Source organism: Pogoniulus pusillus, chromosome 11, assembly GCF_015220805.1.
Source record: "Pogoniulus pusillus isolate bPogPus1 chromosome 11, bPogPus1.pri, whole genome shotgun sequence".
Lineage (NCBI taxonomy): Eukaryota > Metazoa > Chordata > Aves > Piciformes > Lybiidae > Pogoniulus > Pogoniulus pusillus.
The window spans coordinates 18257750-18283747 of NC_087274.1; the positions used below are offsets into that span (position 1 = coordinate 18257750).

The 25998-nt window shown below is 44.5% G+C and overlaps 1 protein-coding gene across 1 annotated transcript; it reads right to left on the bottom strand.

The window, feature by feature from the left end:
- SLC34A2 (solute carrier family 34 member 2) lies at positions 1 to 25082 on the bottom strand. Its single transcript, XM_064151810.1, has 14 exons — positions 25032 to 25082; positions 19735 to 19790; positions 13826 to 13940; positions 13594 to 13731; positions 12901 to 13029; positions 11865 to 12008; positions 10754 to 10865; positions 9459 to 9654; positions 8780 to 8875; positions 5783 to 5903; positions 4435 to 4602; positions 2994 to 3110; positions 2782 to 2906; positions 1 to 1000 (listed from the first exon to the last, which is right to left on the bottom strand). Exons 3-14 carry the CDS (start codon positions 13929 to 13931, stop codon positions 425 to 427), a joined length of 2028 nt encoding a protein of 675 aa, XP_064007880.1. The 5' UTR covers positions 13932 to 13940; positions 19735 to 19790; positions 25032 to 25082; the 3' UTR covers positions 1 to 424.
- Between the last annotated feature and the right edge of the window lie 916 nt (positions 25083 to 25998).

Sequence of the window (25998 nt, forward strand, 5' to 3'; positions counted from 1 at the left end):
TAGAGGCTTTTAGGTATTAAAAATGAACTCCTGCTGAATAAGTCATCAGGTCAGAAAGGCTGTTCTACAAGTGCATTGTCTGCTTGTTGGTTTTGTGATTGAGTTTGAATTGATCACCACTCCATTCATCCCCCTCTCCGTGGGACTACTTTGGGATTTCTTTTGTCTGCAACTAACAGCACTGGATGAAGTTTCCACATAGTAGGTCCTCTGTAAGCAAGTCTGTCATCAGCTTTTCAACAGATCAGAGATTTTTTGGGGGGCTCTGCCAAGCTTGTTGGACGCCGTTCCTTGATGAGTGATGCATCGCCGGCTGCAGGAGCCTAACAATACATTCAGTCTGTCCTCAGTGCATTGTCCAAGGTGGTTTTCAAGAGCCTGGCTGTCCCGTGCTGTGTCGCTGCTAGCCTGAGTTGATCCACTACTATAAGGCCGTGTTGTTTGTGCCTGCTTTCTCCACACCAGCTGCAGCTGGGGTCCTCCTTCCGCCTCTTTCTTCATCCGCCATCGCCATGGTGTTTTCATAAACCTCCATAGTTTTTAGCTGCTTGTCTTTGGCACCCTCCTGCTCTGTGTTGACCTTGCAGCACTTGCAGAAGCCGCAGCAGTGCTTCCCACAAAAGGAGAGCGAGGCCATGATTACATTGTCCCAGGGCTCCAGGGAGTGCAGCCAGGTGGGCAGGAAATCCCAATTTTGCAGCTTCTCGGGCAGGGAATGCGGTCGCCTTTTCTGCATGATATTAATGACAACCACGGCCATAAAAAGAGCAAACAGGGGAAGGCAAACACCCAGCAGAACTGGCCAGCCTGCCAGGGACAGACCAAATACAAACAACGGCAAGAGAAAGAAGCAGACCAGGAGATAAAATATAGCAAACCATCTATACTGGGCTGTTGTGTTTCCCAAGGTCTTGCTCATGCGGATTGGCAGACGGGTAATAGGTACTGGGTAAAACAGAATAATCCCAGAGACGTTGAAGAAGAAGTGGCACAAGGCAATCTGAAAGCAAAAAGCAGTTGGCAAGTCTGTTAGCTGAAATGCCTTTAAATGCTCCTCCACACATGACACACAACTTCCAATGGTACTCAAACTTCTCTTGCTCCCTACGGTTCCCTCCTGCCTTTCGTGCTGCTGCGCTGCAGGATTTTTCCTAGCATGCAGCAAAGACTCACACACTGTAAAATCACTGCCTGAAGAGAAAGGGTAAGACAAGCCTAGAGGGGGTGGAATATCTCCCTCACAGATGGAGAAGATTTCAACTGCAAGCAATGAAGGCCATCAGAAATAAAGCTGCCAAACCAAACAGCTATCAGTTGTTTGGCCTTATAGTAGTGGACCACCGACTGTTGGTAGTAAGGCACGAGGACCAGGTGAACACTGCTCACTGTTGTGTTCTGCAGCCATACACTTTTTTAGTGAAAAATGGGAAGGCTCAACCAGATGTTGAGAAATTGTCAAAGGCACAAACCTGGATTTGAAAAAATAAAAAAATAGCTAAAAGCTTACAAGGCACCCAGGAGATTCCTGGAACATGACCTTGCCTGGGTCTTTCAGAATCTTTTGGTTCACATACTTCAAAATGATTTTTTTTACTTAAAATAGGCCTGAAGAGACACCTCCTTATGTTGCTTAGACAGAATACTGAGCAAAACAGTACTATCCCTGCTTGCCTTATCATATTCTCATTTCATCTTATTTTCATTCTATAATCCTTATCAGACTAAAGTAAACATGAAAGTACAGGGGTTTATTTTTAAAGCACATTATAAAAACATGGAGTTATCATGAAATCTGAGCTGGGTCCAGATAGTATCTTCTCATGATTACATCTATTCCATCATGCCTGAGGACAATAAAATGACTTCTGTAATTTTCTTGATTTATTGTGGATAGTAAAAAAAAAAGAAACCCGAACATTCATCGTGTTCACAAAGGAAACTTTGTTATCTTTCCACTCTTTGATGTAGAGGGTTCATTCAAATGTTATCTGCTGCCTGGAATGTTCTTTACTGGGTGTTATGTGGGAGCCCAAAGCCTGGCTGCCTACTTTTTGATTAGTTTGAGGCAAGAAGGAATTTGATAAATCCCACATAGATTAGATGCACAATTACAAAACAGATGCCATTATGCACGCTGGAACTAGAGGTAGGGAGACAACTACATTTCTAAGGGTTGGACAACCTTCACTTAGGTTACAAGAGTCCCTGTGCACTGCATGAACAGTTAGGGTCCTGAGGAAGGAGCTACAGAAATTACAGGGTTATCTAAGAGGGTTGTCAGAGATGTGGGCACTGATCTGCAAGCTTGAGCCCACAATCAGGGGTCAAGGCGTCCACCCTGCCTCCGTTCTGTATTAATTCAATCAGAACAAGCACAATTTACCAAGGCAAGATTTTACTACCTGTTGACATTCTGGGGCTGTCAATATGAACATTTTGCTCCAGCACCTGCAGTGAGTGAGCTGCACGCACAAAATCAGGCACAACTTCCATGGCAATAGCACCACAGCCAGGGCAGGTTTAGGCTGGACGTTGAAAGAAACTGGAAGTCATCCATTTGAATGGGCTGCCTGAGGAGGTGGTGGAGTCACCACCCCTGGAGGTGTTTAAAAGGAGGCTGGATGAGGCACTTAATGCCATGGTTTAGTTAGTTAGAAGGGTTAGGTGATAGGTTGGACTCGATGATCCTAAAGGTCTTTTCCAACCGGGTTAATTTTGTGATTTAATTGACAAAAGCTGCAACTTCTAAAAGAAGTGAAGGAACCACTGGTTTATACTGACCTGTAATGAGTATTTCAATGTGCTCCCTGGACTTGCTAGAGCTGCAAGTATAGCTGTTGTGGTTGTGCCAATGTTGGCTCCTAAGGTGAGGGGGTAAGAGCGCTCAATGCTTATAACGCCAATGCCTAGGAGAAAAGGAAAAGGACTGAGTGGATTCAGAGCAAGGGAGAAGATAAAACATGGAGACACACAACACAGAACTGTCAGCTTACCGACAAGGGGTGTAATAGCAGATGTGAAAACAGAACTGCTTTGAACAACGAAGGTCATACCAGCCCCTGCAAGCATAGCCAGGTATCCAGCCAGCCAGGTAAAGGGAAACGGGAAATCTGAAAGAACAGAGAGAGAGCTTTGTCCTCAGCACAACAGAATGCTCCAGGTGACAGCAACACAGCAATGAAAAGACTATTAAGCATTTCAAATGTAGATGTGTTCTTTCTATATTGTCTCTTAAATGGCAGTTTTGGATCAGAGTCAGTTCTACAACTTTGATTCAGCCTGTTAGCCTTCCACACTTTGAGATGGATAATAGACTGGGCAAACATTTGTCCTGACCCAAGATAGCATTTATGTTATAACACAACTAGGTACCAGAGGTCAGCAGAAAGCCTTCTAGGAGTCTTGAGTTTCAGCCTGGTTCCTGGTCTCAGCCACCAGGCACCTGCTGCGTAGATCAGATCTGCAGAAAGATCTGAAGATCACCCTGAGAAAATCAGGTAATTTGTTCTAACCAGTTTCAAGCAGATCCCCTCCTAAAAAATCCACTTGCTAAGCCTTGCAAAGAAAAGGTAATCACACTGGAGAAAGAAACTAGGCACAATGGTCCCCTGTCACCTGCAGATTTATGAGTGAGCCAGGAAGCCAGGAGCTTACTTGGACACAGTGGAACACAGAGGAGATCACAAACTAACACTAACTGGCAGCTAATTACTTTCTGCTCCTTGTTTTTGGTTTGAACTCTGTCCCCTGCCCAGAAGAAAACAGATGGAGGCCACTTTTGTTACCTTGCCTGATTCTGTGAACCCTCCCTTCAACAATAACCAAGGATGCTTTTCTTTGCTATAGGTTCTAAACTCTCTGTTCAAAGAAGGATTAAGAAAAAGCAATAAAATGGAAAAAAATTCCCCAGATTTGGACTCAATGGATCCAGGCTGAAAAAGCACCTGGAGAACACAGAAAGCATCACTGTTTACTGCCTTGTCCTACTGAAAAGGGGGTCAGGGTGGAACAGGGCAAGCACAGGGAGTTAGATCATTAATCACTACAACCCTTTTTTCCCCAGTTTACATTAGTAGAAACATCCAGAGCAGGCCATCACCATCTCAGCACCTCAGTGCTATCTTTTCAGGATGGGAACATCACATTTCTAACAGCTAATGATTATACATCATGAAACACAGCCTGGACTTTGCTCTGTGCTGCTGTTAATCTGCTGCAGTTCTCAAACAAGCTCTTCACTAATAGATTTTTCAGAAGGAAGAAAATAACATGCTTGGGAGAACAAATGGTGTGTGCATGTGTGTGTGCCTGGTTCTGCTTTAACACTGCTTTCTTTAAACTCTGATATAATGTCTGCCAGAGCAGGAAATACTGATAAATGCACTCTGTATCTCTGTTCCTGAAAACAGCCTCCAAGAAAAAGCGGTTAATTACCAGTGTTGATTGTCTTCTTGATAATGCTTGCCACTTGTCCTTTAAGCACAGAGTTTAATAGTTTCACGATGGCCACCAAACAGGAGCAGAGGACTAGCAGGGACAAGGCAAGAAGGATGAGACCGATGGCAAGATCAGGCAGGTCTGCGTCTACAAAGAGATGCTTGCCTGAAAAAGAAAAGGAAAATTAATTGGCCTAGCCACGTTTTCCCTTCTGATCTCAGGCCCAGCTCTGGTTTTCATCCATACCCATAGCACACATGGCTTGAGGGGGTGACACAGAGTGAAAATGACACCTCCCTCACTCCACAAAAGCCATGTCTGAGAGGTGTTCTTGTATAGACACGCTGGGCAGGCAAGACCTGGGTGACTATGTGCAAAGGGTAAAAATACAATGTTGTGAGGAAATTTTGGGGTGCTCTGAGCTGGGTGGTGAGTCAGGCCCTTCCCAGACGTGGCTGTGTGTCTGAGGAGGGTTGTTGAAAGTCCTGGAGGGCATGCATAGGGATGGAGATATCCAGGCAACCCTTACGACAAAGTAACTGTAGCTCCGAGATAGCTGAACAGCGAAGGTGACATGATACTGGAGACCTCAATTGCTGATATCTGGGAGCATGGAAAAAGATCCACCTGCAGCCAGCTATCAGGCTGCTGCTGGTAACTCCAGCTGCATTGCTATAACACAGCACAGGCTGCTCCAACTGTGCCTGCAGCAGGACTTTGCGTCCATGTCCAGGCAAGTGCCTCATGACACCACCTCTGAAGTGGTTTGTTAGCACCATTGTCATAGAATCACAGAATGTCAGGGGCCAGAAGGGACCTCTAAAGCTCATCCAGTCCAACCTCCCTGCCAGAGCAGGATCACCCAGAGCAGATCACATGGGAATGCATCCAGGCAGGTTTTGAATATCTCCAGAGAAGAAAAATCCACAACTCCCCTGGGCAGCCTGTTGCAGTGTTCTGTCAACCTCACAGGGAAAAAATTCCTCCTCACACTTAAATGAAACTTCCTATGCCTCAGCTTCCACCCAGTGACCCTTGTCCTGTCACTGGGCATCATCCAGCAAAGCCTGGCTCCAGCCTCCTGGCACTCACCTTTACATATATAAACATTGATGAGGTCACCTCTCAGTCTCCTTTTCTCCAAGCTAAAGAACCCCAGCTCCCTCAGTCTCTCCTTGTAAGAGAGGTGTTCCATTCCCTTCATCACCTTTGTGGCTCTGTGCTGGACACTCTCAAACAGTTCCACGTCCCTCTTGAGGGGCCCAGAACTGGACAGAGAACTCCAGATACGACCTCTCTGCATTTGTAAAGATATTGCTAAATGAGAAGTAGTTCTGCTGCTTACATTTAGTGATAGGGATTATTTCAGTGACATTCTTCAGGATCCATGTCGTGTTTTCCACAGTCCAGCAAATGTCAGAAGATGTGCAGTTTTCTGAGGGTGGAATTGTGACATTCTGCAGTGTCTAAAGATTGCCAGACAAAGCAGATTAGTTCTACACTTACAACCCTTTGTTAGGAGCTCATGCACAGTTCTAGGATTTTACTACAAGCAAGAATTCACCAAGAGAGAGATTTGTAAGCTGGACTGCAAGCTGGCACCACATTAACAAGGCAAAATGTTTTGCATTCTTAAAATAAGTGGTTCTGCTCCTAGCCAAGCCAATCAACACAACACTTAAAGATTAAAATATGCCCCAGACCTTCCACTTTGTAATAACCACAGTGCCCAGGTCACTTGTAGTGAAGAACCTCAACTGCTGAGGTAGTTCATGGAATGAGGTCCACGTCTAGCTGCAGCAGGACAGTGACATTCCCATAGCAGCCAGCATCACAGCTTGCTTGGGCTGAAGAAATACCTCTTTGCCATCACTTTAACTGCAGTTAATGGTCTGGTGAGCACTGCACAGGACTGTGGTGCAGAATGTGACGACACCAATGCAGCTGGATGACCACAAGCTGCTCAACGTTGCCTTTTTCTGCCTCAGTTTCCCTCTTTCAGGAAAAAGAAGAGCTGCTACTACTTTAAAGCTCAACTGCTATCAAAGGGCTCATTCCTAGTGCTTAAGCAGCATTAGTGTTACTGAGCTGAACCTGTAGTTCTATTTATGCTGCAATAAAACCTTCCTCACGAGAGCTCCTAGCCCAGCCGTGTGCATTCTGGCACGAGGTCCATAAGTCCTTGCACAGATTAGGAGTTTGCTGACAGAACTGTACTTTCCCATAAAAGCAGCTGACAGGCAAATGGACTCTGAACCACGCTGCTGAACAGGAGGGGTCTTAAAGATGTGTCTGAGTGATTCCTTTTCTTTTTTCTTTTTTTCAGAAACAGAGAAAGAAGGATCATATTTTCTTCTTGGGCACTGCCTGCAGGCAGCTGCATTGACATTCCCCCTCCAGCTGATGTAGATGGGTAAAACTGGGGGTGGATCTGGTGCCCCTGTGTCTTCAGGGAGTGCCTGGTCTCCAGCACCCCCAGCTCATCAGCCTTTACAAACACAACACTAGGCTATTTCTTGCCTTCCTGATTTTTTCCCAAGCACTGGGGTTTTAAAGCAGCTGCATTAGATCAAAATGCTTACCCTTATGCTTTGCTTTAAACACGTGGGACCCTCACATAGTTATCTCTGCAATAAGTCTGGGTTTTTTTGCCAGAAACAAGTTTAACTCACTGGGAATATAAATCATTTAAATGATCTTATCCTTAGACTTGATGATCTTGGAGGTCTTTTCCAACCTTAATGATTCTATAATTCTCTTCCCAAATTCAAGCCAAGCAACGTGGGTTTTTAATATGATTATAGGCTTAGGCAGTAGTCCCACACCAAACAGACAAAATGTTGTATAAGGAAATGTAACTCTCAGCCTGCACATTCCACATAGTGACTTAGAATTATAGAACCATAAAATTAGTCAGAGTTGGAAGGGACCACAAGGATCATCCAGTTTCAATCCCCCTGCCATAGCCAGGGACACCTCACACTAGATCAGGCTGTCCATAGGCCTTAAATACCTCCAGGGACAAGGCTTCCACCACCTCCCTGAGCAACCCGTTCCAGGGTCTCACCATCCTCATGCTGAAGAACTTCTTCCTAACATCCAATATGAACCTACCCATTTTTAGCTTTGTTCCATTCCCCCCCAGTCCTATCACTACCTGACGGCCTAAAAAGTCTCCCCCCAGCTTTTTTGTAGCCCACTTCAGATACTGAAAGGCCACAATAAGGTCACCTGGGAGCCTTCTCCTGGCAGCTCCAGCCCTCTGATCATCCTTGTGACCTTCTTCAGACACCTTTGGGCACATCTATATCCCTCTTGTAATAGGGGCTCCAGAACTGTCTTCTAAGAGTGGAGGACCTGTAGGACTTGGGGGCTCAGACCTCACCAAGAGTTAAACTGTGCCAGCCTGAGCAGAGAGGCAAAGGGCTGGCCAAGTGTGGGCTGCCCACATATCTTGCTCCCTGGAGATGAAACACCCAGCTCCTCAGCACTGTAACCTGAGCAGTTCAACATGAGCACAGCTCTGCTTCTGTCTCCCTAGATAGCATCTCCCAGGCCATCCAGACCATCATTCATCAGGAGCTGAGCTTCTCTTAAAACTCAAGCACTTAATTTTCACCTTTGCTGTGTGCCCTCAAGTATCTTCTGCCTCAGGACTTGAGGGATTATGTTTCCATACATACTAATAAGTAAAATAGTTTAATTAGAGATCCAAGGAATAGTTAATGCTCTAATTGCGAGTTAGCTGAACAACACAGACCAAACACTCAGCTCCACACTTTACCAAGACACTCACTGGCGTTGATCTGGGCAACAGATTCCTTCAACTCCAGAGTGACTTGGGTGGAGAACAATGGCACAAGACCTGGAGAGGCTTTCTCCAAGGGCAGTTTGCCAAGAAAGCTGCAAATAACCAGCTGCTACCAGGTCACCAGGTTACACATAAGACTAAAGCTGGCTAGATCAACAGATAAACAGTGGGCAAAAACACATTTTCTTTGGCCTACATTGCAGATTTTTGATCCTTCCAGGGAGTATCAGAGTTTTAAAGGCATTTGGATGTGAAAGAAGTAAAAGCCTTGGCTCCAAACCACCAGTTCTGATAAGCAAAAGTGTTGCACAGTGCCAAAAGCAACCAGGTCAAGCTCACCACTGCTATGACCAACTTCTTTTAAGTGGAGCAAAAACTACCCTACATTGTTATCATTTTTTTCCCCTGCTAAATAAACCAAATTTCCTAATTTAAGAATCTGATTTCACAATCCTACGATAAGAAATGTCAGCTACAGATCAGCAATGGATTTTGCCAGGAATTTGGCAATGAGTTTGGCATTATACTCACCTCAGAAGTGTTAGTTTCACACCAGGTCTTTACCAGGCTTTTGTTTTTTGCTGATTCATCATTTGTAGCAATTGCATTTATTACTGATTTATCAAGCTTGGAAAAGAAGAAGAAAAGTAGTATTACAACGTGCATCAGCTCTGCTCAAGTAAGCCCCTTTGGAAGCTCAGTCATGTAAATAAAGCCTGCATGACCACCTGTGATGCTAGAGCTGCTGCTTAACACGTAGGAGGGTGTTTATCACCAAAAGAAAAGGTACAGCTCCATGTACACAAGAACAGTGTATCCTCCCCAAACCCTTCACATCATTGCAGTGCCATCTCCTCAGGGCCCACACAGATATTCTGGATGTGCCAGGTTATGCCAGCCAGTTATACCTGGCAATGTCTAGGCAACAAGCTGCCATCTCATCCAACCTATGTGGCTGAGTTTGTCTTCTCCTGCCTACCCACTCCTACCTACAGCTATCATCATTAAGGTGAAAAGTAGGGGTAAAAAAACCAAAACCAGTAAGACCTGGGGCTTTTTGAAATGTGTGTTAAAAGAAGAATCCATCTGCTACTGAGCTTCACCTTGAGGATGCAGGGAAGCGAGTGGGAGTCCCCCTTACATCCAGAGCATTTCTATTATCTAAGGCTGAACCAAATAAGCAGCATCCTTAAAGAGAGAAAGAGCTTACCTCAATGATGAGCTTTGTGAAGGGATCTGTGATGACTTTTAGTAGCTCAGGGGCATCATCACCACTTTCAAGATGAAAGGAGTCGACTATAGCGTTGGTGAGGTGGTAGAGGTAGCCAGTGATCACCTCGACGGGCAGCAGTGCAAACACAGCCAGCCAGTTAAAGAAGTCATGGATTGTCGCACCAGCAAACGCCCTGCCAGAGGAGATTGGGAAAGGGAGCTGCTTTTAGTTAAACAACACCTGCACAACACCAATTAACTGTGAAATCAGAGAAGGGAGGATGAAGCCCATTTCAAGATGGGAGTAATTTAATTTCTAGGGTGACAGGAGGTAGCTACTTTGCCGTGGAGTGGAAAGTTGTCTCCACACCATCGACTGAGTGAAGGAGCCAGCCAGGAGAGTGGGACAAGACAAACTAGAAAAGGCCAAAGTGATGCTTAACATGAGGCTGCCAAGAGCACTTTGAAAAAAAAGGTAGCTGTACAGCATACATTTGTTTGCCTCTTGCCTGTCTTTGGTACATTTGTAGTCCTCAGCCACACATTGCTCTGGGACCTCTCTCCCTGGGACCTGCTCTCCCTGACTCCAGGACAAGATGGCTTTTGCAGCCCTCTCACATGTTCTTGCAGCCTGCTGGTGTGCAGCTCTCTTCCAGTTTCCTCTCTACAGCCTGAGGAGCCACAGATCTCTCCTCAGAGGCTTTGGTGATGTACATTTTGTGTGTCTGGCACACTACAAATGGCAAGGTACCAACATCTCATATCACTGCACAGCTCCAGTAATACTGTGAAGTGGCAGTCCAAAAGTTGTCACTCTGCATATCTGGCAGTCACTGTGTAATTCTGTCAGAACACTTCATTTCTCTACATTTACCATCTCTGGCTTGGTGTAGGCTTAAAAACCTTCAATCCTGAAGTCTCCTTTTATTTTTTAGACCAAAATAATGTGGACTTCTTGTGCAGCCCTCTTGTGGGTGGTACAGTGGGAGCAGTTGAAAATACATCCTTGTACAAGATACACTTTAAAAGGGTGGATTCCTACAAACCCACACAACTTTCCAAGGAACCCAATATGCTTTTCTTAACCTGTATACCCATATATATATATATATATACACCTAGGCAGCATTACACTTTGCCCATGGCCATACTTGTGACTTTCCTAGCCAGACATCCAGATTTTGGGCAATGGAAAATTCAAGTGGCTGTAGCAGTGATAGTGAATATAGAAGGGAACCTATAGGGGAGGAAGAAGAGCAACTTTTTTTCAGATCCAGTATTTAAGTACAATACCTTCTAAATTCATTTCTGTCCCCAGCTTGCATGAGTGCCACAATAGTGTTTGTAACTGAGGTGCCAATGTTTGCCCCCATTATGATAGGAATGGCTGCTTTCACAGTCAGCACTAGAAAGCAGAAAGGGAAGGATGGAACAGAACATCAGATCAATGGCAAGCTCTGCCCCAGTGGAAATCAACATCTATTAATCTCACTTGGAACCCTGACCCTTGATATCCTTGGGATTAGATTCTCCAATCCAGATATGGTTTCTTTAACCAAGCCCCCTGGGAACATGGTGTTCCCACAATCCCGTGATCCTACTGAATCACTTTCACCACATCTTAGAGGCTTGGAGTGAAATAAACTCTTTTCTTTCCCAGGCATTTTCCTACCTGCTGCAGAATTGTGAATGATGCCACAGAAACAAATGAAATTCAATAACTGGCTAACAGGAGAAAAGTATGCAGACACTTCCCAAATGAATGCATTCAATACCAAGGCTTCCAATGATTTTCAGTGCAGTTGTGGATTTATTACTACTACTACTATTCTTATTCTTAAAAATCTTATATCATATTAGCACAACAGCTGTGAAAACCTCTTCCTGCAGCCTCTACTCCTACAGAATCACAGAAACATGCAGGTTGGAAAAGCCCCTTGGGATCACCAAGTCCAACCTAGAACCCTACTCAACAAAATTCACCTTAAACCATAGCTCTAAGCAACACATCCAAACCACCCTTAAACACATCCAGGCTGGGTGACTCCACCTCCCTGGGCAGTTCATTCCAGTCCCAGAACACTCTCTGTGAAAAACTTTTTCCTAATGTCAATCTAAACCTTCCCAGCTTCAGCTTGAGGCCATTCCCCCTTGTTCTGTCTCCAATTACCCGTGAGAAGAGACCAGCAGCAGCCTCTCCACAATGTCCCTTCAAGTAGCTGTAGACAGCAATGAGGTCTCCCCTCAGCCTCTTCTCTTTCAAACTAATCATGCCCAGCTCCCTCAGTTGCTCCTCATAAGATTTATTCTTCAGGCCCTTCCCAAAGCTTGACCAGAGGAGGGAAGGTTTGCACCCCAGACCAAGGTTTATGGTGATCTCTAGGAAGATGCTACACGGACTTACATGTGGAGGACACCATGCTGACTATAATGGATGAAGAAGTGCTGGAGCTCTGGACCATAACAGTTACCAGAACTCCAATCACCAGTCCTGCCACAGGATTAGACAGCACTGAGTCATCTTTAAAAATGTCCCCTGCTGCTTTACCTAAAAAAAAAAATATATTAAAAAAAAACATTCTCAGAGTGAGGGAAGTACCAGGTAAAGCCCATGGGAATTATCAGTGTTTAATTACAGGTCATTCAACTGTTTAATCAACACAGCCAAACAAAACAAAACAACAAAGGTACAAGATGATGTAGCTCAAGGTTCCACATTCAGTTCCTGACCTTTCAGCTTCTCAGCCCTCAGAGAATGCTTTGCATTCCCCCATTTCAATGACTGAGCTTTGCAGGGAGCTATCTACAACCACAGCCATCAGAGGACAGAAACCTACACATGCACAGATTTAGGTGGTATTATTGCCTTGATAGTTTGGGTTACTGCTTGAAGAGAAACTCTTTTAATAATCCTTAGTAATTCTGTAGCTTTTGGGGTTGGCAAAAATCCCAAACACCTCCACCGAAACTCAGGTAATTCACTGTTGACCACTTCTGAATCCATCAGTGGAAGTCAGCCCTTGGAAATAGGCAGAAGTGAAAAATGCATTTCAGTAGCTTTCTTCTTTGAAGGCTTTGGAGGATGTTTCATTGATGAAGGCTTTGATTAAAAGCCCAATTTTTGTATTTCAACTTGTTGAAATGCCTTTCATTGGGCCCAGATTTATGTACAGACACATTTGTGTAAACTGTCACTAAAGTAACAGGAACCTAAGAAATTCAGACCAATAATCCTTACATCAACAATCCTTTGGAATCTGAGAAACAAAGGCTCTTTCAAACAAAGATCAATCTTCAGCAGAGCTACTTCTCAACATACATCTCAACACACAAACCCACAGAGAGCATTCTTGAAGAGTGCTGCTTGCAGTTCAGTCACTCAGATAAAATTTACTGTCTCATTCATAGCTTATTCTTGATATTTTAAGACATTTTCATACCTCCCACCAGTTGAAAAGCAGAGCTCAGCACATCCAGAGAACACACAAACATGTAGAGCAATCCAAGCAGCATGATGAACTTCCCTATCCCATAGAGCACACGAATGATCTTCCCTTTTCTGTCCAGGTCTGCAAAATAAATACATTAGGCATGAAAGTCTTGCTTGATTTTATCTCCTGTTCTCTCTGGAACAGTCTAGTGCACAAGCAGAGAGCCAAAGGCAGTGACCCCAGAGTGTGATTAAACCCAAAAGTATGTCCATAATGAAATCTTACCTGCAGAAGCAGGCAGATCGTTCACTGAATTTTGAGCATATAAAAGCTTTTGGTGTACAATGAAAGCTTTATGAAGTCTGAGACTGACCCTTGGTATTAAAGAGTCATCTCACTGAGTAATGAAAGAAGCAGTAGGAGCCTGGATATAAAATCACATTAGTTTTAGATTGGTTTCCATGTGTCTCTTTGTGTTTCAAGGAGGGCAGGCAGTATGATTTCTTCTTAGCTGACTAAACACAATATCCTCACTTGCTGCTGGGGCAGGTGAGACAGAGTGTAGAGCTCACACCTGAAAACTCCTTGAGTCTGAAATTCAGTTCTGCAGCACATATCATGTCAGCAAAATAATGAAGGTGAAAAGAGAAGTAGCAATGGGAAAAGTAAATACAGGTAACTTAATAACTGAGAAATGGCTACCTGACCACTTGACCCCAGTGTCCGCCAGCTCTGGTAGAGCCCATGGGTCTTCTTCTTCTGGCCTTGTCTCATCTATCAAGGCTATTGTGGAAAATGCAGGTTGAATCTCCCCTTTATTTCCATGTGAAGCCACATTGCCTGATGAAGCAGAACATCAAAGCCCACTTTAGTTGGTTTCCAAGGAGCCCCCAGACTTCTCCAGCTCTGTACCTGATGGGTGAGCACTCATTACCTTTGTGATTTTCTCCTTCTTTCCCAGCCATGTTCTGGTTTTGTTTGGAAGAGTCCCCAATATAGTTATTGGTTTCAGGCTTCTCCACCTCAGGCCAGGGAGCCATGATCTGTGACTAACAAAGTCGTACCAATTAAAAGGGACATGCACTCAAAATGCTCATCTTACAACAGGCTATGGAGAAACATGATTTAAGTTTAAAAGAGATAGAAATGGAATGGAAGCAATTCATCCTCAAACACAGCTTTTTCCTACTCCTCATGAATTGTTCTTTTATTTATGAAACTGATTCATCAGTTACTGAACGTATTTCCTGTGGTTTTGTTCCTCTGTCATTGTCTTGAAAGCAATCTTCTTCTGCTTTCCAAACCTTGGGCACTTCTTCAATTCATTTTGTGCCCTTTCTGCAAAAGGTCAGAGGTCTGTTTTCCTTTCATACACCTTCTGGATTCAACAGGCTGCCTTCACCAAACTGGCAGTTCAAAACACAGACCTTAGCAAAGAAAGTTCTTCCCTAAAGCATTGGCTTTGAGAGGGCAGCATATGCTAAATGCAGCCTTCCTGTTGCCTTTACTGGTTCATTCCCATGGAAGGATGGAGTGGAACATGATCCTGGACAAGGTGGAGGAAGACCCTGGAGCTTCAAACTGTACTAGAGCATATCAGGCAGCAGTGGCTATTTGTAGGTCAATATGTGCCTGTAACTGCTAATGCCGCAGGTGAAGCCGAGTTAGTAGCAGCAAGGTCAGGCTCACCCATCTCATGTAGGATCTCCCTGAACCTCTTCCTTCCTGCCCCTTTTTGAGCACATTTTGAAATGCAGTGTAGTATTAACCAATTATAAGTTTTAAAATAAGACATTAGGTGGCCAAATCCTGCCCTCTCAGGTACAAACAACCTGTGACAGCCCTAGCCTGGGCACAGGAGGAGGAGGAGGCAAATGTTCCTTTAACTAAAATCTGGAAGAGTCCTACTTATTTGTGGCCAGGCATTGGAACAGGCTGCCCAGGGAGGTGGTGGAGTCAGCATCCCTGAAGATGTTTGAAAATGTGTAGACATGGCACTTCAGGACATGGTCTAATGGCCATGGCAGTGTTGGGCTGAAGGTTGGACTTGATGATCCTAAAGAACTTTCCCAACCAAAACAATTCTATGATTCGCTTCAGCAATATCAGAAGATAGAGGGAGGGACATGAAAGAGGACAAAGGTGACCATGGGGAGCCAAGGCAATATATGATAACACCTCCACCTTTCCAGGTTTGCAAAGCTGTTGGTTAGCTAAGCCTGCAGGACCAAAAACTTGGTGAAAAGAAAGGGAGAAGTTAATCCTGCCTGAAAAAGCCTCAACTACAGATCTCTTCCACCCTCCCTGCTACATGAGAAGTCTGCCAGTGCTGTGGACAAAGCTTCCCCCCATGGCCACCACATCTGACACTGGCACATCTGGCAAATTTGCCTGGGATGCTCCTCTTAAACAGGCTCCCAAAGGAAGTGTCAGAGCTGCTCTCAAGCTCCCATAAACAAGGTTCACCTACATTTAGTAGCCACTCTAAGAGAGTATAATTAATCATTAATTTAATCATAATCTCTCATGTAGCTGATGGGGAAAATGACTTGTCCCTGCCCACATCAATGAGTCCCACATCCTCACACACAAAATCCCTCATGTCTTACTGCAACAGAGGAGGGTATTGTTCTTCGGCACTCCACAAAGAAAAGAGCACCTCCCCTTCCACATCATCAGGGAAAAAACATCCTACAACCCCATTAAACTAAAACTATGCTTTTAGACATTCTTTATCTGTGGCATGAGATCAAGAGCAGTTCTCAAGATGCAACAAGAACAAAAAGAATCTCAGAACAGCTGGAAGAAAATCAGCCTTCCTTCTTTCAGCAAGGGTTTCCACGAGCTTGGAGCAAACTCCAGTATTTTCACCCGTGCCAGAACAACCTCCAAGCCCCACCCGATGCCAGAACACCTCTGTCTTGTCAAACGAGTTTCATTTATACATGTTCAGCAGTTAAAGAGCTCTAAAAAAAAACCCAACCCCAACCACCCGCTCAGCAGTAGTGCTTCTTAAGTGAAATGCAATCGTGAGCGTGCACTGGAAATTCCGATGGGAAGCTGCACTGGCAACATATTCCCCTCGTGGAGAGATACAGAATATGCTGGACGCTGCCAGCCCTAGAGATGCCATCAGTACTTCCACAGCTCTTCTGTTACGCTCAGTATGGAAATAAAGGATTCAGGCTGCATGATTACTGTATGGAAACTGAGCTGATGTATTCACTGGAGAAACTGGAGCTTGAAAACTTCAGCAGGCAAACAGTCTCTGCTTCTCCTAAATAAACTGTCCTCATTCAAGAATTCAGCGGGGCAGTTTTTCGTAGTAACCATCTCCCATGTTCCTGAGGTGCTCAGGATCCCACAGGTATGTCATGTGTTGTTATTGGTTTTGCCTTATGTGATTAAATACCAGAGAATGAGAGGTGAGCACTTCTGTGGAGGAAGTTTTTTGTATAGGTATGCATATAAAGTTACTCACTGAGCCCTGCACAGCCTCAGGCTTGAATACTGGAGGGCTTTACAGCATTTGTCTGGTGCATTTGGGCTCAGAGAGCTGTTACTAGAACAGCCCATTCTATGAGATTGGTATCAAGGACTGATGAAAGCAGAACCCTCCAGATCCGAGAAGCTCTACCAAAGCTGTCCCCTTTTTCGAGATCCCAACTCTTGTTAAGAGGCACAGCTGAGAAGATAGCTTACAGCCACCCAATCCTCTGTTTGGTGAAGTCCTGGCCACAGCTACTTACTGTGAATTAATCACAAGGACTATCTACATTCTACAGTTTTCTCTTCAAAGAATTCCTGCTTGCCCCAAACACACACAAATTAACATCTTGAGAAAACAGAAGGAAAACTGGGTGCTGTGGGGGAGCAGAGCAGTGTGGTGAAAAACTAACTGCATTTCTCCTTGGCAGCTTACATAAGCCTTAGGAAAGGTTGACACCAGGAGTGGTGTAGAAGACCAACATAACTGACACTGAAATCTAGCAGAGGCTTACTTTTGGACACCGAAGGGTTCACTATGCTGCAAAGGGACACGTTAGAGAACGGGGAGTGGATGGGCTGGCAATGACGCGCCCTGCAGCAAGGAGCTACGTTCAGCTGGATGCACCAGTCCAGGCTCAAAGCAGCACAGCCACAATTGCTGGATGAGGTGCCCAGAGTGATGAGCTCTGCCCATCCCCGTGCCAGCCCAGCTGTCTCAGCGTTGCATGGCCAGTTCCTGCCTTAGCTGGCAGAACACTGGCCAGGCTGCTCTCACCCAGGGCGTATTCCCAGAGCTCACATCCGGATAAGCATTGGTGCTTTGGATATCTGCCTGAAATGGGAGGTAATACCCTGCTGAAAGTGGCAGGTCAGAATGGGCTATGCATATTGCAAAGGTCTGAAAACCAATGCCTGCAGAAGCTGTAACCCAGCCTGTTTTGGTGAAGCTCACAGCAAATCCTCTCACACCACGCTGTGTGCTCCTTTTGTTGTAGGTATAGTCTTTCCTTGCCTTCGGAAAATGCCAACTGCGTGTGACATCCTCACCAGCTCCGAGAGACTGAAACTCCTAACGAGAAGAGAGATAGGAACCATTTGCACTCAAATTCTGAGCTAAAATGTGAGAAAGCCCAAGCCAAAGCTGGTTTTGTAGCCATGCTGAGTCTCCGCCTGCAGCATTTCAAAGAGTTAAAGTCCCAGAGGAATTATCTGGGCTGCTCTAGGTGTCATGTAGTTGCCCTGTGTTGCATTCCTCAGTGACTCATTGGACTGCATGAGCATTGCCTCTGCTGCAAGGCGACCCTCTTGCTGCCATTTGTTTTTTAAATCAGAAAGAGTTGCAAATGTATATATTTTGCTGGACTTAACTTGCAGAATACGACCCACCACTTGAATGTGCCTGGACAGTATTGTTTGTACCTCTCCACCCGTGACAGCTCACTGCAAGGCCACCTTGTACCCGAGACAAAAACTATGAAGCAGTAACTCTTAAAGAAATCTCACCTAGAGAAAGCAGCAGTATTTTCAGAACCAACTGGTAATACCTGCAGCAACTACCTACATGACCATACCTGTGCCTGCAGCTTGCTTAAGCAGCTCCAAATCAAGTTTTGGATTCAGTGAAAAGGCTTTTCCCTCTCTTCACTCTCAGATTTTCCACATCAACACATCACTTTCTTGTCATTCACCACTGTGCTATGTTTTTATATGTTAAAAAGGAATTTATCAATACCCTTCTCTCTGACTACATGGCTTAGTAAATATGATTATTTACCACACATTCTTCACTGGAGTAAGCTACATAGCAGCCCTTCTTATACACACTTTGAAGAACTATTGCCTTATTCCCCTCAAAATGTATTGTTTACAACAAAGAAGCACATTTTGCAGAGACAGGAAAGATCCTCAGCCAGCAGGAATTCCTCCAGTAGCTTTACATCAGCTGCTAATTTTGCCCCAGAACCTGTTCCATGGCAGCCGCAAAACCTCAGGTGCAACAGGCAACAACTTAAAGAAATGCCAGCAATGATTCAGCCTTGCTAGGAGCAAGTCTTGTCCTTGCTCTGACACCGGCTGCCTCCTTGGGGCTTTTTCTCTGAACAAGCCAGCAGGCTTGGCCAGGATGTAAACTTTCAACTAATGCAGCAGCAAAAGGAAAAGAAATCATACCTGAAAGCTAAAGAGCAATGACCTCTGTGCTCACTGTTTATTCCTGTGGCTCCCTGAGACTTAGTACTCACAAGCTTCAATCTCACACAGAGCAAAGCTAAAAGAAATAAACAAACCAAACTAGTAAAGAAATCTAATTTCTAAGCAAGTGCAGAAGGACAACAAATCCTCAACACTATTTTCTTGCATTCACAGCCAAGCAAAGCACCAAACCCTGCCACTGAGCAGACAGAGCTGGGAAACATCAGTGAGCTACTTGAAATGCCTACCAGGTACTTAAATAAAACAATTACTTTTCTGAAGAAGAAAACGACAAGAAGAAAAGAATCCAACCACCAACCACCAGATGCAATAGATCTCCCCCAGCCTGAGCACAAAACCACACAGTGAAGAACCGAGAGAGGAAAAAAGGTTAATGACATTAAAGCCCACTTACTGATCAAAGGAAGAGCTGCTAATAAAAGTTACTGAGAAACCAGCTGATTTCTGCCTGCTGCCACATTAGTTGAGCTAACTGCATTAGACTAATGTATTCCTTTTACTTCCGTGTGTCAAACTGGATTAGCATAAGAAAATGTTTCCATCAAGAATACCCTGCCACAGCCACGGAGCAGCAGACAGCCCTCACACCCTATCTATGCTAACACCCCAACTGACAGTGTTTCCTTCCAATGTTTCATTAATCATATCCTAGACATTTTCCAGTATCCAATACCACTGATGACTGTGATGTGAAATCTCACTTCTTTTCAAGCCCAACAACGGCTAAAACAACACTTTCTTATGCTACAGGCAGTGCTGTGGGTTTGGTTTTGGTTTGGTTTGGTTTTGGCAGCTGCTGATAATTTTTTTCCCCTCCTCTTTCTTAATCATATCCCATAAAAATTAATCTAGTTATCTGCAGGCAAAACGCAGCACAGTTTGGGTTTAGAACTACGGGGTTTTTAAAAACACTTCCTTAAAATACAAACGCAGTTGCCAGAAAGAGGTGAAAATGCTGACAAGTGGATGACACTTCATGTGCCACTCCAGCTCCCCACGCTAGCTCTCTGCTGCCATTCCTTGAGCTGCAGAAGCAGAGCCTGGGGTTTGTAAGCTAAACAACTGAGAGGAAAAGAAATAATAGGGAGGGAAAGAAAAAAAAAAAGAAGAAAAGAAAGTTTGGTCTTAATTGTTCTTACTTACCACTTCTTTATTCCCAGACAACAGAGCGAGTAGATCAACTGGGCAGCCACTGAAACCTGCAATATATATAGACAGGTGTTGAGCAAAGTTTGCTTTCATCATTGCGCACTAACATTCCTATTTTACAGTCCAGAGGCACTGCCTACCTGCGAGCTTAATGATCACAATCAACCTTTTTTTAGCAGCAGCGGGCAGCAACCACCACAGATAAAACTCGGGGCTAGTTCACACTTATCAGGGTCTAAAAAATGTCCCATCAGCATTTAAGTACCAGCTGCTAATGTGTTCATGGGAGTGCTGGGGAACAGTTTGTTCCAGCCTGAAAAAACTGCCCCTGTCCACCTGATCACCCAGGAAGGTGGTTTGGGATTTTTTTCTTTCTGGTTCGTTGTTTGTTTTTTCCCCCAATAATAATTTTCCCCAAAAATGTTTTGCGGTCTCGAAAGACCTGTCAAAAGGGCGTGAGGAAGATGCAGTACTGTTATTTGTCTGTTCGGGTGCCTATTAACCTGCCTAGGAGCAGAAGTGAAGGAGAATCAGATAAAAAGCAGAGTAAGTAGGAACCACATAAGAACTTCTCTGAGAAGAGAGGATGGAGTTTCATGCTTATCAGTGCTCAATGTTTACCATTAAGGTGAGCTCATTAGCATTTTGGCTGTGGCTCTCCTTCTTAATGAGATTTAAAGATGTAAGGACACCTTTGATAATGGCATTCAGACTGCTAGTGAGAAAGACGATGATAACTAGGTAGGTTATTCGCTAAGTACAGGAGGGTATCACAGGTGAGACGGAGCAGTCAGCAGCACTGCTATTTGTTCTGGTGCTGAGTCCGATGGGCAGCTGGGCATTGCTGTTTGTCCTGGTGCTGAGCCCGATGGGCAGATGGGCACTGCTGTACTGATGCTGAGCCCGATGGGCAGCTGGGCACTGCTGTTCTGGTGCTGAGCCCGATGGGCAGCTGGGCACTGCTGTTCTGATGCTGAGCCCGATGGGCAGCTGGGCACTGCTGTTCTGATGCTGAGCCCCATGGGCAGCTGGGCACTGCTGTTCTGATGCTGAGCCCGGTGGGCAGCTGGGCACTGCATCAGGCACTGTACCTTTATTATCGTGGAGTTTTTTCAGTTTCAACAGGCAACTTACACTGAGAAAATAAGCTGTAAACCAGCAGCCTAATCAGCAGATCTGCTTTGTCTGCGAGTACATGGTCATATCTCCCAGCAGCTTAGTGACTTAGTAACTCAGAAGAATAAAACTCTTGCTTTTTGCACTTTTCTGGCCTGCAGAGACACCCAGCCTTTGGAGCTGTGACTCAGAACTTACTCTTCACCTGCGTCGGCAGCAGAAACCTCTAATAAGAGGTGATGGTAGGAGCCTCCACAGTCCTAGACATAGCTTCACAACATGACAGTGGAACCACCAAGCAGCTCTGCTATTGTAGACCCCCACCACACCCCCATTGCCCTGGGCACGGCTAATGTTGGAGCCCAAGGATGAAAGCATCAACCACGCCTCTCTCTTCCCAGCTGCAGTTTGCACAAAGGATGCACAGGATGGATACCGATTCTTGTCCTGTGTAGAGAACAGTCCAAAGCGATGAAAAACAGACCCGAGCTTCACCTTGGTGGTTCACAAGCTCTGTTTTGTTATCAGGAGTGCTTTAACATTGTGTCTAAAAATAGTTGCTTTTCACTGATGTACAAAATCAGATTGAGCTTTTAACCGGGAACCTTCGTGTTTCTCTGAGCTGTGGCTTCTTCTCTTCTGATTCACCCTGGGCAATCCAGCTCTGACAGAGACAAGGTACAAGAAACTCACGTTCCAGGTACTCAGTTAGGGCTCAGCCAGCACATGGTGACGTCTTCCACGGCACTTTTAATCCAGCGCTGCTCATTCCATTTGCCAAGCACAATCCTGTGCAGTGATTGTGCTTAGCAATGCTTTAGGAAAGCAGCACTCCTAGATCAGACCTGTTGTATTTCTTAGAAAATCCTTTAGGAAATAAAAAGCCAGTTGCCACACAGGCAGGTGATGGACAATTTGTCTTTGGAAGTTCAGGGTGGACCTTTTGCAAAGTCAGCCTGGAAAAGCCTCCATAAGGACCTATCCACAAGGGCATAATTTGCCCCAGAAACCTTTCCCTCATTCAGGATACGAAGAGAAGATGAAATTCTTCCCAGGACAGTTAGAGCAGTAGTCCAGAGCACTTGTTGTGCATCTGTCACGAATTCAAAGGATGCAGATGCTATGGAAGTGTAACTCGATGCTCTTTCTTCTCCTGTAGGGTGTGCATGGGGGGGAAGCAACTGATCTAACCGGGAAAAAAAGTACATATATAGTCTCAGATAAGGAATATTGAATAAAATAAATAAGCAAATTTCAGGGGTTCTGATTTGCTGTCACGAAGGTGCTGGATCACCCTGCAGCTGCTTGGAATTGTACCTGTGAGAGTTTAGCATTTATCAGGAAGTGCAGCCAGACAAAATGTCTCAAAGAGAGAATGAGAAAAGAATTCCCAGCATGTGCAAACTCTGTGAGAGATGAATACTGTCCAGTCAAGTTGGTGTTGCAAGAAGCTGTAACACAGGCAAGAAACATGTCTAAATAGCAGAGACCTGTGCTACCAGCTCCCTTACAGATCTGCCCCACAAAAGGGGTATTGGCTCTGAAGGTGTCAATCCCACTCATCTTTAAAGACTACAGCAATAAAAATAGGTAAAGGGAAACAAAAGAAACAGTCATCAACCCTGCAAAGCTACCAGAGCAGTCCAAGATATATATTCACTAACACTCACATGATGAAATTTGCTCTTTTAGCAGACACAGCTTTGAAAGGCATCATGAGTGATTTGCCATTGGAATGGGCTGCCCAGGAAGGTGCTGGAGTAGCCATCCCTGGAGGTGTTCAATAAAAGACTGGATGAGGCACTTAGTGCCATGGTCTAGTTGATCGGATAGGGCTGAGTGATAGGTTGGACTGGATGATCTTGGAGGTCTTTTCCAACCTGCTTGATTCTATGATTCTATGACTGAGCAAGCGTCTCAGCTAATACCAGCAGAGAAACTGACTTGCAGTTTAATTTCTAGTACTCCACAAATCCAAAGGAACAGCTAGAAGCTTTCTCTGTGCTCAAGACTCTAGCAAATAGCTACATGGCTTTGAACTGAAGCCAGCTGCTATTGCTCCCGTCATTTGCAAACACCATTTTCTACTTGCTCAGAAACCTTTAGTGAATCTTGTTGTCTACAGTGGGAACAGCAGTAGTGTAAATTAGCCTTCCCCTCACCGGGTATGCAAAACACAAAGATTGCTAAAGAGAGAGATCAGTGCTGATTTCAATATGAATTGCAGCCAGATAGTTATTTAAGGACCTAACCCTACTTAGCTGAAGAATACCCTCCTTCTTTGTACAATTACCTTGAAGAGCTTAAGCCCCAGCTTTCTCTCTAGTTTGAAAAGTGTTCTGCATGTCAACTTTTTAGGCAAAGAAGATTATTCATGAAAATGCTCAGTCGGATATATTTTCTAAATATTAAATTCCTGGGGATTTACTGGGGACCAAAATTTGTAGCAGAGCATTATATATATAGAGACGATGCTCTGATTTTGGAACAGAACGTGCATGCTACAAGTTTCCTGATGATTAATTAATTTCTTTTCCACTAAGAAGGGTAATTTTTTCTTTGAAGCTTCAATTGTGCTCTCCTGCTTTCAGTGGCTATGGTCACAATGCATCCTCAGAACTATTTATTTCTGCTACAGGAAGAGCTCTTAATGCTACTTTGAACTAATTAAATGTATAAAGAACCTGGATCCTACCACAAGGTCCCGATTTACAATATTGTTCATTTCATCTCACAGAAATGATACACGAAAAAATTAATGGAGTTACAATAATTAACATACTTCTAGAGCTGAGTAACAAATAAAGTCATAAAGAGGCAGCATCCAACAGAGTGCATTCCAGGAATGGGAGGGGGAAATAAAATGTGGGGGAGTCAGAAAAAGAAAAGCTACAGGAGAGGTTTTCAGGCATAAGAGGGAAAATAAATATTTCAACGCAGGAAAGGCAGAATGACTGAATAATCTACCAACAATGTTAGGGAGATAGATGTGTCTGAAAGGAAACAGAGACTCTGATTCGGTCTGGCAATAATTGAGCAGCCTCCTCACTATACAAACAGCCTATTCTCATTATAACTATGCCTCGAATGTCTGTGTCAGTACAAATGCATCCCTGGGACACCAGTTAGTGGGGTTAGTTTGTCCACAGCCTGCTGTCTTCCATGCAAGTCACACATGACAATTGCTGTAATTCCTCTAGGAGTGTCTTCTTTTAACTCCCTCTTCAGCCGATGTTTGCCTACCGGAACATAACTATTCTCAAGCCTTTTCCCACCTTTACCAGACCATTCTCAACATTTACCAGCTCATAAGGGGCTTCTGTCCCAGAGCCGGCAGGACAGGTGCAAAGCGACTGGGGTGGGTGGGAGCTCTGCCCAGTCCTGCAGAAAGGTGGCAAGTGCCTCCCACCCGGCCCTGGGGCTGGGGACATACACACAATGATGGGCTGAAAGGCACTGGCTAGAACATGTTACACGCAGAAAGATTAGCGCCAGCGGTAGCTTGGATTCAATTTCAGCCAGAATGCTAAACCCACAAATTCTATCACACGCTTTGGCAACTAAAGCCCAGATAAATTCTTAAAACTTTTCTTATCACAGCTGCCCAAAACTATTTTTTTCTTGCATTGAATGTTCAAGCAAATGGTTTAAGCAGTGTCCGTTAAAAAAAGCCCCAATCCCAAACCAAAGACGCTTTAGGGTAAGAATTTTTTAATCACAAAAGAAATCCAATATTATTCCCCTCTTGCTAACCCTTCCTTGCTCTTTATATAGTCTCTCCCCTTACCTTGCCCCCCCCTCTCCTTTCCACCCTCTCAACCAATCTCCATTCCACATCCTACGGTTGCCTCCCACTTTGGACACATAATCATGAATGCAAATAGCATCTTCCCAACAAACAAGTGATGGGGAAGAGGAGAAGTGAAGGGAAACAGGAGAGTTCTTAAATAAATAATAATATTTACACTCTTATGTAAACCTTAATTTACAGATCTCAAAGTAGACATCGTTGACTCCTTTGTTATTCATAGACAGCTCAAAGGGGTTGTTTTAAAGAATTCCATTGTTTTCTTCCCACACAGTTTGTTAACCTTTGGCTGACACTGGGCATACAATTACCCACAGCCAGCTGAGCCTCAGTGTGCTGAGGAGGAGACTCATCTCACATTGCTAACCTGTCCAGTTTCTGCAGCAGCGTTGTCCAGCCTGCTGGCCTTCATCTGCTGCCTGCAGAGGAGCTCAGGCGCAGCAGCCACGCTTGTTTGCCCTCCACCCAAACGACTTCTGCCTAAAAGACAGAATTGAGAGTGACTTACAATGAGGGGTTTTGTCAAATTGAATAACCTCACACAGACATGCTGCTCTTACAAGGATCATACATGCACTAATCCTGTGTAGGATTGGACGTTACAGATCAAGCATAATGCACGTGTAATAATATAGACATAATATTAAGCATAAAAACACATAGGAAAAAGAGAGGGGGGAAAAAGGGTGTTTCTAAATTAGCTATTCATCCAAATGCTAGGCAATCAGACAAAGCAAAACCAGTTCTTAAAAATTTGGACCGTGTTTAGCTGAAGTGAGATAGAGGCAAGCTTCCAGCCAGTCTTTTCAGCATTAGAAACTCTAGTTGAAAAAACACAAATTATTTCATCAATGCCACCACTTCTTCGCTTGATAAATTCTTGGCAGCGTCTCCTTTCTCAGCCTTCATCCCTGAAACAGCTTCTGGACAACTCCAGGTGAGTGTCCTAAAGGTGATCTGTTGCCATAAGAGGAGAAGAGAAACAAACAAACAAACAAACAAAGAACTCTTCTGTTCGAACTTAACTTGCGACTCTGTACAGCTTGTTAAACCACATCTGCAAAATTAACAGCAAAACGAAAGCATCTAATACATCTCAAATATAGCAACTCTCCTCAATACACAATCCCTGGCCTGCAATTGCCACCTAATATGATGAAGATGTCCTTGAACATGTCCAGAGGAGAGAAACAAAGCTGGCAAAAAGGCTGGGAGGAATGTCCTGTGGGGAGTGGCTGAGCACTCTGGGTTTGGACAGGCTGGAGAAAAGCAGGCGGAGGGGCCACTCACTGGTATGCAGCTCTACCTGGTATGCAGCTACAGGATAGATGGGG

Bases quoted from the DNA above. Each gene is read 5' to 3' on its own strand.
- SLC34A2 (XM_064151810.1), bottom strand. From the start codon at position 13,931: ATGGCTCCCTGGCCTGAGGTGGAGAAGCCTGAAACCAATAACTATATT. The intron at 5,904-8,779 runs GTGAGTATAATG...GGCAATCTTTAG, and splicing joins GTGAAACTAACACTTCTGAG to ACACTGCAGAATGTCACAAT. The intron at 1,001-2,781 runs GTCAGTATAAAC...TTTTGCTTTCAG, and splicing joins CATTGAAATACTCATTACAG to ATTGCCTTGTGCCACTTCTT.